Source organism: Echeneis naucrates, chromosome 22 (assembly GCF_900963305.1).
Source record: "Echeneis naucrates chromosome 22, fEcheNa1.1, whole genome shotgun sequence".
NCBI lineage: Eukaryota > Metazoa > Chordata > Actinopteri > Carangiformes > Echeneidae > Echeneis > Echeneis naucrates.
Window position 1 is genome coordinate 14904785 of NC_042532.1, and position 14742 is coordinate 14919526.

The 14742-nt window shown below is 40.2% G+C and overlaps 2 protein-coding genes across 2 annotated transcripts; both read left to right on the forward strand.

Moving 5' to 3' along the window:
• Nucleotides 1–3289, forward strand: LOC115036173 (uncharacterized). Its single transcript, XM_029494311.1, has 10 exons — nt 1–91; nt 181–599; nt 716–858; nt 1059–1164; nt 1366–1565; nt 1937–2025; nt 2127–2195; nt 2418–2522; nt 2605–2679; nt 2950–3289. The coding sequence occupies exons 2-10, from the start codon at nt 214–216 to the stop codon at nt 3118–3120; spliced, it is 1344 nt and encodes a 447-aa protein (XP_029350171.1). The 5' UTR covers nt 1–91; nt 181–213; the 3' UTR covers nt 3121–3289.
• Nucleotides 3290–4041: 752 nt separating this feature from the next.
• Nucleotides 4042–12358, forward strand: LOC115036202 (uncharacterized). The gene is made up of 16 exons (XM_029494335.1): nt 4042–4398; nt 5889–6080; nt 6183–6266; nt 6356–6460; nt 6546–6701; nt 6832–6975; nt 7302–7445; nt 7555–7674; nt 7815–7934; nt 8035–8079; nt 8186–8233; nt 8341–8367; nt 9427–9543; nt 9645–10126; nt 11462–11852; nt 12354–12358. The coding sequence occupies exons 1-16, from the start codon at nt 4389–4391 to the stop codon at nt 12356–12358; spliced, it is 2190 nt and encodes a 729-aa protein (XP_029350195.1). The 5' UTR covers nt 4042–4388.
• The last annotated feature ends 2384 nt before the right edge of the window (nt 12359–14742 follow it).

The window sequence follows — 14742 nt, forward strand, 5'->3', positions numbered from 1 at the left end:
AAAGAATCCAGCAGAGAAAAAGGAGGTCATTGTTACGCTCTCCATTCACACCAAGTCGTTGTTGCCTGGATGAACGAAAAAGGATCTTTTTGTAAGAATGCATTTCACGAGAATACATGAAAAATGTCTTATTTTAATAATTCTTCCTTTAATGTTTCTTCCTCTTTCTGTCTCTTGTAGGATTAAAGGAGATACTGAAGATGCCTGGCTAAGATGAGGAGATCTGAGGAAGCACCAGAATTAAAAGTCTTTTCCGTTGCGGATAAGTCCAGAAGTCCCCCTCACCTTTTGAACCTTCTTCATGAAAACGACAGACCAAGCTGTTGCATTGACGCACATTATATCTGCCGAAGCAGGCGCAGAGGTGGTCGAGTGAATCATTCTGCTCGTATGGTGGATCGTGCGGAGTGGACGGATCACAGGCAGCCAGAGGACAGAGTAGCCAGTTTTTCCCACGTGAATTTCCCTCATCACTTTCCTGGAGTCCATCACCCACATCCTGCTGAAACCAGGCAGACGGGCGTGAGAGGACAGTGCAGCTACTGGGACTATGGGCCAAACCGGTGTGGGACAGAGCCTGCAATCACAGATACAACTGGGTCAGAAGATTTTTTTTTTCTTCTCCCATTCAAAGAATGGAGTGTAATCTACATGTGTTGAGTTGATAAATAATGATGATATAGCCTATTTGTTTATTAACTTATTTCACAATTAGGGGGGTGTATGGATACCATTCCCAGCTTCAGAGTGATGACGAGGATGAAGAGGAGCTTGAGTTGCCATTGCCGCTGAGATCTGATGATGAGTGGCAGCACAACAGTCCCTTTGTGCCACCTCACCACCATAGTCACAACTGTGGTAAGAGAAAATAAGCTGTTTTGCTTATTTTTCTAATTGTTTCTATGAATAAAACATTAGCAGCTTGTAGGAGAATATTCAATTTTCTATTGTTTTTATATATAGACCACCGACTTAGCTCATTAGCTGTCTGACAGACATGTTTGAAGTGGATCTACAGATCTTCCTCTGGATGTCAGCTATTATTTATCATTCTGCAGAACAAGGGTGGGACGACCTCAGCCCAGTCAACAGGGACCTGCTATGGCCGTGTCACCAATTTTCTCCCTGCCAGCATAGGTGTTCCTGTGATGAGCCTAAAAACGGGTAAAAACCATATACATTAACACTCCCTGACTTTGTAACCTTATCCGGTTGTACGCACATATTGCCTCAGAGGTCATGAGGGGATCTGTTTGGTCTCTATATGTAAAGTGTTGTGATTTGGCGCTGCACCAGTTGAATCAGGAATTGTCAGCATGATTCCACTGAAGAGCCTTTGTTTCTTTGTCTTTCTTGCCGCTTCAGGCTCCAACATCGTGGTGTCAGCGGTTTGACTGACAGCGTGGCCCAGGGAGGCGTGTCAGTTAACATGCCTCAGTTCGCCATCCCCCCGGCGTGTGGCGTGTCTCAGGTCAGTGTGATGAACCTGAGCTCAGTGGGAGCAGAGGCACCAGTCTCAGATCCACATGAGAGAAGAAGAACCATCAGTCTGCCTGACGAGCATCGTGAGTTGTTCTGTTTCCTTATTTCAATCATCTCTGTTGTTTTTGGAGTGTGGCCAGTCTGGCCTGCTCACTTTATTTGTTTAAAAAAAAAAAAAAAAAAAGTAATAGAACAGAAAAGTCCAGCATAACAATACAACACAAAACATCATAGCAACAGAATGCCTGATACTATCCAGACCAGCTCTTTTTATTTTGAGCATATATTTCTTTCAATTGCAAAATACAGCCATTACAGCATTAAATGGTTATATTTATAGCAATTTGGTGTAATTTACTACTTTAAAATGGCACCATCTGTAAAAAAAAAAAACAAAAACAAAAAAAAAAACAAATCAAATGTGAGATTGGTTTTTGATTCCATGACTTTCCAGGAAACATCTTTATAACGTATTCTTCAGACGTGCACTCTGAGATGGCCCCCTTTGTGGACTTCCTTACAAACCAAGGTTTTCAACCAGCTGTAAGCTGCAATCCTCGTCAATCCAGAGTCTGATTTCAAAAATACTAAAAGCATTTTAAGCATTTAATTGTTTACTTAAAGCCCTGACTTAAATTTCACAGATTGACATATTTGACAACACTATTAGACGCATGGACATCATCAAGTGGAAAGACAGTTACCTGAAAGATGTAAGTGACCCACCACCACATTTTTTATTGCTATCATTGACATTGTTTGGTATAAACTGCTTAAGCTAATCTTCATAAAACAAAGTCAAAGGCCATGTGACTTTATAGTTGCTTAATCAATATTTCATATTTCTTGTTTTGTTTTTTTCAAACTTTCGTAATAAACTTGTCTTTTCAGGCAGTGCATGCATCTGAAATGTGTCTGTGTGCGTCTTTCAACAGCCATCGACCCTGATTATAATCGCCATCAGTCCAAAGTACATGGATGACATAGGAGGCTGTGCGGAAGACAGTCACGGCCTACACACTAAATACATTCACTCCATGGTAAGACAGTATTTCTTCTTTATTTGAATGAGACATAATTCACAAATTCAACTACTTAAAAATCTCAGCAAATTTTTCCCAGCTGCAGCATGAATTCATCCAGCAAGGCAGCTTGAATTTCAGATTCATCCCAGTTCTCTTTCTCAATGCACTGCAGGTCAGTGAGCAAAACACCTCAGCTCAGTCACCAAAAATATTTGTCAGATACAAGTTTCACTGAAACTTTAAACTTTCCAGAATCTGCCTTTCTGAAATAAACTTTATTGAGAAAGCGCCTTTTCCAAAAAAAAAAACAAAAAACATGTTGACCAAGTGCTTCACAAATGTAGAAGCACATCTACACAATGCACTTGCAATAAAATCAAAAAATACTGAATAAATTAAAATGAAAACGTGTAGCACTTGAACGTACATGCGCTCCTTGCAGAAGCACGTCCCTAGTTGGCTTCAGAACACGCATGTTTACCGCTGGCCTCAGGACACCGAGGATTTGTTACTGCGGCTGCTGAGGGAGGAGCGGTACGTTCCTCCTCCTGTGCCCGTGGAGCTCACCATCGTCATCAGGCCCGTGGTCCCGAATGGTGCAGCTACAATGTAGAGAACACACAAGTGTGTGTGTCTAACACCAACACAGTGTCTGATGTTTCTGCTTTAGGCTGACTTAATGTGAAGCATCCATATTTTAATAATCCATCAGAACTGTGCCAGCATGAGATCACAACCGTTCCTCTTTTCAGTTACGTTGTATATAATGTACAAATATTTTTTTGTCAGTAGAAATAAAGTGTTTTTCTTTGTGTACTCGTTTATATATATTGACATTTATAATACAGGGAGTGGCAATAATCACATCTCCATTCATGACTAGACTGAAAGAGAACTCAGCCTTTGTACAGATTGTTATTGTTTGTTGTTTTAACTAACATGTTGAAAACAGCTACATGAAACTCGGGAGAGGCAGATTTGTTTTTTCAGACAGGGTGAATTGTAATAACCAGCATTCAGCATGTTACTTCACTGGTAATTTTAAAGGCTTTTTTTTTTTTTTTTTTTTTGACGTTGCCAAGAAAGAAACCAAATAGAAGTTGTGAGCATAAAAAAATCATTTGCAAACATCCCTGAGCACCAGAAGCAGAGGCATGAATCATCGTATGTAAACAGTTCTCATCCCTGCTGTCCATTCCACACCTTGGACTCTTGCTCTGTTCCGGTTCAGAGGGCAGATCATAGTGCCCCACCGGTAGGTTTGCCCAATGCTGCCAACTGATCTTATACTCCCACCCCTCCGACAGCCAAAAAAGGCCTGCCAGAGCGGCTGGCGCACAGAGCTCAGGCTAAGAATAACCCGGCCTGTCCATCTGGAGGATAAAGTTACCTTGAAGCCTCACTGTGCTCTGCAATGACCTATACCCATGTGAGGCACCAATAACACGGGGTGGGATATTTCCTCTGCCCCCCCCCCCCCCCCCCCCCCCCCCCTTCCAGGTCTGTGCTTAGCTTGGCTCTTTCCTCCCCTGCGTTGCTTTCCTTTGCTCCACCATCCCCATATCCCCCTCTGCAATGCTGCCATACTGGCAGCTCCAAATTTTCCAACAACCGTCAACTTAATATTTGGTTTTCCATTTCCATTTTTTCCTTTTTTTTATTTAATTTAAAACAAATTCAGCCTGTGGATTACACGCATCAGGAAACAAGCCAGTGACCACCAAATGAAAATGGAATAATTTATTCGTTTTTATTTTTTTTTCCTCTCTTGACAAGTGGATACTGATTGGATTGGATTGCTGAAACAGTGATTTTTTTCCAATCAGTTCTGCATGAGGAAGCTTTGCTCCCCACTCAAGGATTATACCTGAAATAGTCTCCATGGCTGACGGTAGGACTGATGCACCTGCATTATATCTGAAATGAAGATGGGAAATTAGAGGGAAATCCTTAATAATATGTGGTCTGTAATAAATATATTGAATTGTTTTGATAGGCTGGGTCCTTTCGGGAAAATGTGTTGAGACTTAGTTGCTATAAATACAGGATATCATGTATCCAGTGTATTAGCGCTGGTCTCTTGTGACAGACATGACTGCCGCCGTGGCTGACCTCTGGGCTCTCAGCAAAGTGGAAGAAGGATTTAGTCTTCTAAAGCCACCAACACGACACTGTAAAAATACTTAAATATAAGTTACAGCCAAAATCCTATTTGGGACGTTTTAGAGAAATCATGCTAAAAGTACAGATCCTGGTTCTGCAGATGTCTCATGTGACTGTGTAGCACTATGATAGTATTATTTACGGCATTGTCTTGTTAATTTATAGCTAAGACTTGACTGTTGCCAGTCAAGGCGGTGCCAAACTCATAAACACTCGTCTGGTCTGTTTTTCTTGAGAGGTGTCGTGAGAAAAATGTCAGGAACAATAAGCAATAATTCCCTCTTTAATGTGGTGCAGTAGAAGCGTTATGTATGAAACACTGACACCACCTGTCAATCCTGAATAAGTCAGGCAGTTTTTTTTTATTATTATTCTGTTTTTTTTTTTTTGTGTGTCATTTATTGTGAGGAGGTGAATCAGTTCATTCACGGGTGTCTGGTTTGAGTTGGAAAGTGCAGCTCCTCTGTAACTTAATGAGATGTTAAAATATCAGATGAATTTATATGCAATACTATCAGTTTAGTCTAACTGACCTAATTTGAAAATGAGGCTGTATTTGGTACCTACAGGAATGTTTCCATAAATCATTTTAGAGTACAGAGTTATTGACTTACTGACACTGAAGCTCATAAAGAATATACTAACTTCAAACTGCTTATTTTCAGAATGGTTTTTTTAAAAATGTCCTTTATTTGATTAGTATTAAATTGTGACTAAAATATGCACTTGGGCAGGGGGGTCGTTTTACAAGTGAAAAATAAACTTGTAAATCCACAGTTGATTAATTTTGACGCATATGTTTGACATTTCGATGACACCGGAAACACTGGTCCGGATGTTTTTTTTGTTTTTTTTTTTATTAGCCCAGCCGACTGATTTGATGGTTGGCACTCCAATATTTTCAAAATGTAAAATACATACACATCCTTAAATGCTTTGAAGGATTATAATTCAAAATAATTGAGAAACGAGCTAAAAAATCAGACGGATGCTTCACATTTTGTCATAATTTTCAAAGAGGATCAGCATCCTGCACTTTTTGCACTTTGTTGTTTTATATTTTACTGTACCAGTAAAGAAAAGGCTGAGAACTGGGCTGAATATACTGTAATGTCAAACTTCTCAAACCTGTTAAAGTTAACTGTCTCTGCATTAACATATAAACAAAAGTAAACTAATCTCACAGTGACTTTTTCTTTTCTTTTTTTAAACGCACAGCAAGCAAAGCTGCGGCCTCAGCAGGGGGGCCCGATGGAGCGGCAGCCCCTCAGACTCTCCGGTCTAAAGGTCTGGGGCTGCTCAGGAAGGTGAAAGTGTCTGTGGAGCTGTTGTTGGCACTGGCTGCTCTGCTGTCCTGGGTGGTTGTGGGCGTGGTGATGTTTGACTTCGTGGAGTACAAGGCAGTCCCAGGTAAGGAACAAGTACCTACAAAAGGTTCAGTTTTTCAATGTCAGTGTCAACGTCCAAAGAGCTAGTGGGACTACATGTGCATGTGTTTTTCTGCTCTCACAGACATTCACCAAATCATTACGGACCCTGTGCAAGCAGTAAACGACGCTGTAGATGAAGTGTCCAGTCTGCTTCATAAATTTCAAGGTGCAGGAAAGAAAAAGCACGCATGGCACACCTTTTCAATGTTTAAAGACAATCATTTTAACACGTAATTCTCCTTTCTGACCCCCCAGAGTGTGCACCTGATTTAAGTGACCCCATGTCTGCGGCAACTTACACAGCTGAGGAAATATCAGCCGCAAAAGATGTATTTGTTCGACGTTTTTCAGATGAAGACGGTATGACAACTCGCTCATGCTCGAAAGAAATCACGCCAACATTTCAGTGCAGCCGTGTTTCTCATAAACTCCCTCTAAACCGCAGGAAACTTCTACCTCAGCTACATAGACCCTGTGGTCATAGGTAGACAAGCTTTCCACTCAACTAACGACTTTGTGTGCGCCGTGGTGGGCTCCTTCAGGGACACACTGTGTGCTATTGTGGATACTATATTGGATACTATATCAGATATAAACAAAGGTATGTTTTCCATAATTGAATACTTTAAAACTGAAGACTTTGTTTCGCGCAACCAATAAATAAATTGTGTAATTAAATTAAAGCATGAGTAGATTTACTGTAAATGTATTGTGTCTTTTTGTTTTTTCAGGACTGATTGACCTTAGTTACATTGACCCTGTGGTCATAGGCAGAGGCATCTTCAATTTTACAAATGACAATGTCGGTGGAATAATGAGCTACATCCGGGACGTCTTTTGTGCCATCGTAGACAGTATACTGGATATAATAAAAGGTACCTGCTCCATATTTTAACATTTGTATTGTTAAAATATCTAATTTTCATGTCTCCATTGTTTAGTCAGTATTTGTTGCCTACATGTATTGAAAACTCATTACCAACATAATAACCAAGTAGCTCTTTGCTTGTTTTTAACTGATGTATGAAAGTGTAAATTTGTTGCTTAAATAGACATCTAGAGGGCAACTGCCAGCTAACTGGAATGCTAAATGTTGCTTTGCACTTGAAAAAATGACTGACCAAAAGCATTTCCTTTTTGTTAATCGTCTTTTCTAATGTGGCCCATCAGAGTGCTGGCTAACGTGTGTTATTCTTCCCAGGAACCACTGACATTAGCTTCATTGACCCCGTGGTCATTGGCAGAAATGTCTTCAGTGTTACTAATGACTTTATGAGTGGAGTAGCGGGATATGTCCAGGATGTGCTTTGTGCAATCTTAGATGTAATACTGGACGCATTCAAAGGTACAGTGTTCGTGTTATTTCTCTAATCTGCGTGTGATATTAGAATGTAAACTCTGCCAAAGGCTGCCAACTCCACATGGCTAATTATTTTGACTTTGTCGCAAATCAGCTATCCAGGATGTTGTGGGTTTCAGTCCCATGTCGGTTCTCAAGAGAACAGCAGAAATCACCACAGAACAAATCAACATGCTTGTGAGCTACGTCTCCACAACACTGACTGGTGAACAAGGTCTGTTCAAATATATGATCATGTATTTTTATGTCCATCTCAAAGTGACCAAATTATCCAGAATGAAAAGCCGCAAAGTCATAAATAAGCATGATAACAGATGCAGCTTTTACTGACTGTGTGCTGTGATGAATTTTCAGGCATCATGCCGGACGTGTCCATCGACCCCATGAAACTCATCGAGGATGCCGTGTTGGAGTTCTCAGACAAGAAGGATTTGTTTGTGGCGTACATGTCAAGCATGATCGTTGGTGATCAAGGTATGCTGAGAGGATTCAAATATTCTAAGCATCAGTAAAAGTGATCATTAAAAAAAAAAAAAAATGTACTAACACCTGCATATTTCTTCTTATGTTCAAGGTGAACCTGTTGCCACACCAGTCGTAAATGTAGTAACTGAAAAAGGTATCACTTTTTATTCTGCATGCAAACACATCATCTGCATATAACTGCCATCTCTTATTCGTAATACTAACAATTCTTTGCATCTTTATTTTCTCTCTCTGTCCAGATGAAACTGTGGCTTCTCCAGCCGATATAAATCTGGTGAGAGGAAAAGGTAAGCCCAGTTACAGATTGTGGTACTTTTCCTTCCTATCACATTCAAAATCGTGCCTTCAAGATGAAGCTTACTGTCTTTTATTCCCACATCTCTCTGAATTTCAGATAAATTTCTTCCACCTTTGGAAAAAGGTAAGGAAATGTCTTCATATGTTGCTGCTATAAACTCAAATACAGTTTTGTGAAATAAATGTTGCTTGCATAGTGTGCATAGACTTACTGAGTGCCTCGTATTGTACTGTGGCCTTTTGTGCATGTTCGGGCCAATTTGGTATTTTCATACTACCGTTTCTGACCTGGTTTAAGTGTGCTTTACAGTGTGTATGGTGTAATACAACAATCCTTAAGTATTATGAAACTGTTTGTTTGTTTGAATAAACCTTATTTGCACCTATGTTATGCCTGGAGCCAACGTGTGTCATAATCACAGTTGATTTTATTGTAATAAAAAAAAAACAAAAAACAACAAAGTTCTAATTGTATTTGGAGACTGCACAGTTTGACCATTTGTTGGATGTTTTGCCATGAGGTTGTTTTTGTTCCATTCATCATGTTTTCTGTCCTTCGTTTCAAAAATCTGCAATGTTCCGCGTGACTACTTGTCTTGGGAGTTGCGCTCTTCTGTTGCCCCCTCACCGTCCGAGCATCTTCTCTACAATGTGTATTTCAACCATTTACACCTCTGTGATATACTGTCTGTATGACCCTGTGTGTTCTGGATGATGGGTGATTTTGTGTGGAATCTTCCTTTTTTTTTTTTTTTTTTCTTTTGTCTTTGCACGTAATCACAAAGTTTATACCACATCTCAAAAGTTGGCAATGGCGGTTATAGATGGCGTTAAGGCAATTACGAGACAGAGGAATGTAATAGGCCCTCTGAGCAGCACTAGCAGCACCCTTCCTTACGGACAGACTTGATACTGTTCACTTCAACTTCAGCAGAAGCGAAAAAACTCCTTCAAAACTGCTAACGAAAGAGCTGCTGAAAACAAATTCTTACATGTTTTTATAATCAAATAGGCAAAATCAATGCCAAATGTGGTGTAGACTATATGATGCTATGAATGGTCAGTGTCATTTTCACCATTTCATCACATCAGCTTCCCTCTGTACCTTTGATAAGATTGGATCAAGATTTCTATGTGACATGCCCGCGTCAGATAAGCGAAATGACAGGGATTGATGATGCAGTTGCAGAGATTGCGCAGGCTGTTCCTGCTGCGGTGCTAAGTGAAGACTCAAAGACTGATGAGAAGGAGGCTGAAGCTGCCACTGAAACAGATGTGCCAGAGGCAGAGGAGGATGATGGTATTCACACGGTGTTTCTTCAACAGTCATATTCATTATTCAGATACAAGCTCGGTAACATACCTACACAGGCACTAAATTTGTTGCTATCACATCACTAGCGAGACTTGTCGACCATGAAGAAACTGAACACGAACCACCTCATGATGATGATGACAGCAACAAGGAGGATGACGTAGAGGAAGAGAAAGCAGAAGAGGCAGAGGAGGAAGAGGTGGATATTGAAATAGGTGAGGAGAAGGAGAAGACAGAGGTAAAGGAAGATATTGTTGCTAAGGAGGAGGAGGAATTAAAAACGGAGGAAGAGGAATATGAACAGGGAGAAAGGGACTTTAGGCCAGAGATGGTTGATGAAGACGAGGAGGAGGCCAAGACTGACAATTTGGTGGTAGAGGAGGCCAAAACTGCAGATTTGGAAGAAGATGAGGAGGAGGAGGCCAAAACTGAAGATTTGGAAGATGATGAGGAGGAGGAGGCCAAAACTGCAGATTTGGAAGAAGATGATGATGATGAGGAGGAGGATGAGGAGGCCAAAACTGAGGTTTTGGAGGAAGATGATGATGATGAGGAGGCCAAAACTGAGGTTTTGGAGGAAGATGATGATGATGAGGAGGAGGAAGAGGAAGCCAAAACTGAAGATTTTGAAGAAGATGATGAGGAGGAGGCCAAAACTGAAGATTTGGAAGATGATGATGAGGGGGAGGAGGCCAAAACTGAAGATTTGGAGGAAAATGAGGAGGAGGAGTTAGAGGCCAAAACTGAGGTTTTGGAAGAAGATGATGATGATGATGAGGAGGAGGAGGCCAAAACTGAGGTTTTGGAGGAAGATGATGATGATGAGGAGGAGGAAGAGGAAGCCAAAACTGAAAATTTTGAAGAAGATGATGATGAGGAGGAGGCCAAAACTGAGGTTTTGGAGGAAGATGATGATGAGGAGGAGGAGGAGGAGGAAGCCAAAACTGAAGATTTGGAGGAAGATGAGGAGGAGGAGGAGGAGGAGTTGGAGGTCAAAACTACAGATTTGGAAGAAGATGAGGAGAAGGAGGAGATGGAGGCCAAAACTGAAGTTTTGCAGGAAGATGATGATGATGAGGAGGAGTTGGAGGCCAAAACTACAGATTTGGAAGATGATGATGAGGAGGAGGAGGCCAAAACTGAAGATTTGGAAGATGATGATGAGGAGGAGGAGGAGTTGGAGGCCAAAACTACAGATTTGGAGGAAGATGATGAGGAGGAGGAGGCCAAAACTGAAGATTTGGAAGATGATGAGGAGGAGGAGGCCAAAACTGAAGATTTGGAGGAAAATGAGGAGGAGGAGTTGGAGGCCAAAACTGAGGTTTTGGAGGAAGATGATGATGATGAGGAGGAGGAGGAGGCCAAAACTGAGGTTTTGGAGGAAGATGATGATGATGATGAGGAGGAGGAGGAGGAAGCCAAAACTGAAGATTTGGAGGAAGATGAGGAGGAGGAGGAGATGGAGGCCAAAACTACAGATTTGGAGGAAGATGAGGCGAAGGAGGAGATGGAGGCCAAAACTGAAGATTTGGAGGAAGATGATGATGATGAGGAGGAGGAGGAGGAGGAGGAGGCCAAAACTGAGGTTTTGGAGGAAGAAGAGGAGGAGGAGGAGGAGGAGGAGGAGTTGGAGGTCAAAACTACAGATTTGGAAGAAGATGACGATGAGGAGATGGAGGCCAAAACTGAAGTTTTGGAGGAAGATGATAATGATGATGATGAGGAGGAGGAGGCCAAAACTGAAGATTTGGAAGAAGATGATGATGATGATGAGGAGGAGGAAGAGATGGAGGCCAAAACTGAAGATTTGGTAGATGAAGTGGATGAAAATTTGGAGGAAATGAAAACAGAAGAAGAGACTGAAGATCTCAATGAAGTTTTTAACAGTGATGTCACAGATCAGTTTGACAAAACTGATGAGCATGACCAAGACCAACATGAGGACACTTTACATGACAAACTAGAACCTGAGATTGAGGACGACGAAGCTGGACATGAAGAGCTGTCAGTCCAACATCTTGATCTTGAAATTCTGCCAGCCAAAAAGCTCAACAACGTCAGCGTTGTTCCCAAATCTGACGATGAAGAAGAAACCATACTGCTTCCAGCTGGATCTGACGAAGACGAATACTCAGACACCTTTGAGCTTCGTGATGAAAACAACAACAACAGCGAGCGCGGGAAAACTGAACCCAAACAAAAGAAGAAACTTCACTTTCCGTTTGAGAGGATCAGAAGAGTCGGATCCAGAGCTTCTCACAAAGAGGAAGTACATCACAAGAAAGTGGATAAAGGTACAAAGTTTTTCCATTATCATCACATATTTTTCTCATTTCCTTCATTATCAGGTATGGAAGTTTTCTGAACGCTGTGTTGTGGGATGGCATTGGATGCGTTTTGGTCAATTATGACATGACCAAAATCATAACCGTTACAGATGTGTTTATTCATTGCCATGTCATATTTTCATTCCAGTGCTGTTTTATGTTAACTTTGCGTTTGAATTTGTTTTGTCACTCTATTAATCCTTCAGCGCAGTGTCAATGGTTTAAACCAACAGAATCATTTTCTGGTTATTGTTCGACGTGTTTCATTTATCAACATCGATCTAACCAGAGTCCAGCACCAACAGTCTCAGGATGTGTTAGCTTAGCAGCTAGCCAACGCTAACTGAACACATGGGCTAATTTCAGAGCAATAATGACTCAACCTCGAAAGACCTCAAACTAAGGAGGCAAAACCTGGGTCTTTCCATCTCTGATTGTCGTTTTATAGAAATGTTTGTGTCCTCGTAGAGTAATGGATTGTTGTGCAGTTTGAGTTCAGGCTAGCTGTAACATAAGCAGGGTGTGTAACTATAATAAATCTAAAGCTATACTATAGACAGCCTGAGAGTAATCTTTTTTTATTTCTCACAATGTTAGCAATTTCCTCTCCCTTATTATGCTGCCAGAACAGACATGTTGATTATTGTTGCCAAACGTTGTTATTATCCCAAAAAACAACTATGGCCACAAGCTTCTCTCCTATAAAAGGAAGAATAAAATACAGATACTAACTACAGGCTGTTGACATAACACATTTTATTTAGATCAGAAACTCATTTTGGAAGAGATATGAATAGCTGTAAGGGAAGAAGTATCCATTAATACAAACTCCATCAGCAATTACTGTCTGATGAATCACTACACAGAAATGCATTTCCCAAGGTGATAATTGTGTGCTAAAGTGCTCTTTAAATAACTCACTGGTTTAGGCAGTTGGCTATTAATAGGACATTATGCCACTAGATGGTGCTAAAAGGTTGTTTAAAAAAAAGAAAGATGGATAAGTTTGTCTATGATCTTGCCTGGATCATTTTATACTGATGTTCTGTCCTGTCTGCAGTGAATTATGTATCAATGAATATAATTAGTGAATTAAAGCAAAACTAAACATGACTGTAATTGTTGAAACAATTGTTGGAACAATTACAGTAGCTTGGGGTGTGATTTTGACCATAATGTTTTAGTGCTGTAGTGCTTCTAGTGCTTTTGCAAGCATGATGATGATATTACAGGTTTGATTACTGGTCAGATGGCCACTGCAATATTCGCTGTTGTTTACATGTTGTTCTATGATATACGTATTTCTCCGAGCAGCAAAGGAAAGATATGCATTAAAAGAAGTTAAAGAGGCCATTGTGAAAGGTAATCTGCTTTTAAACATGGTACCCAACACTTCTACTCAATTTTACTTATGAACATGTATTAATGCTTATAGAGCTTAAAGCTGCAGAAGCTAAGAAGGAGAAAGAAGAGAAGGAAGCCAAACATGAGAAAACCATACAAATAAAACTAAAAGAAGAAAAGCCAAAGAAAGAGACCAAACCTGAGGCAAAACCTCGTGAAAAAGAGCCTGAGAGGCCCAAAGGTAAAACACTGAGACTACAACTTACTGTTCAAATATGTTTGTACAAATAATGAAATGTGCAATCAAATTTCTCAATGTACTTCATATGCAGTCCATATTGAAACGCAACACACAACACGTGCTCTACTTTATGTTTGTCAAAGGCAGTCTGTTTACAGTACATGAAAACTTACACTTCTGTGATTGCTTTCAGAAGAAGTGAAAAAGTCTGTGAAAGAGGAGAAAGAAATCAAGAAACCTACCAAAGAAGACATTAAAAAACCACATAAAGAAGAGAAAGAAGTCAAGAAACCATCTAAGAAGGAAAAAGAGGTAACAAAGTCTCCTAAAGAAGAAAAACAAGTCAAGAAAGTACCCAAAGAAGAGAAAGAAATCAAGAAACCATTCAAAAAAGAGAAGGAAGTCAAGAAACCATCCAAAGAAGAGAAAGAAGTCAAGAAACCATCCAAAGAAGAGAAAGAGGTCAAGGAACCATCCAAAAAAGAGAAAGAAGTCAAGAAGCCATCCAAAGAAGTCAAGAAACCACCCAAAGAAGAGAAAGAAGTCAAGAAACCATCCAAAGAAGAGAAAGAAGTCAAGAAACCACGCAAAGAAGAAAAAGAGGTCATGAAACCATCCAAAGAAGAGAAAGAAGTCAAGAAACCATCCAAAGAAGAGAAAGAAATCAAGAAACCATCCAAAGAAGAGAAAGAGGTCAAGAAATCACTTAAAGAAGAGAAAGAAGTCAAGAAACCATCCAAAGAAGAGAAAGAAGTCAAGAAACCATCCAAAGAAGAGAAAGAGGTCAAGAAACCATCCAAAGAAGAGAAAGAAGTCAAGAAACCACTTAAAGAAGAGAAAGAAGTCAAGAAACCACTTAAAGAAGAGAAAGAAGTCAAGAAACCATCCAAAGAAGAGAAAGAAGTGGTGAAACCATCCAAAGAAGAGAAAGAAATCAAGAAACCATCCAAAGAAGAGAAAGAAGCGGTGAAACCATCCAAAGAAGAGAAAGAAGCGGTGAAACCATCCAAAGAAGAGAAAGAAATCAAGAAACCATCCAAAGAAGAGAAAGAAATCAAGAAACCATCCAAAGAAGAGAAAGAAATCAAGAAACCATCCAAAGAAGAGAAAGAAGTCATGAAACCATCCAAAGAAGAGAAAGAAATCAAGAAACCATCCAAAGAAGAGAAAGAAGTCAAGAAACCATCCAAAGAAGAGAAAGAAATCAAGAAACCATCCAAAGAAGAGAAAGAAGTGGTGAAACCATCCAAAGAAGAGAAAGAAGTCATGAAA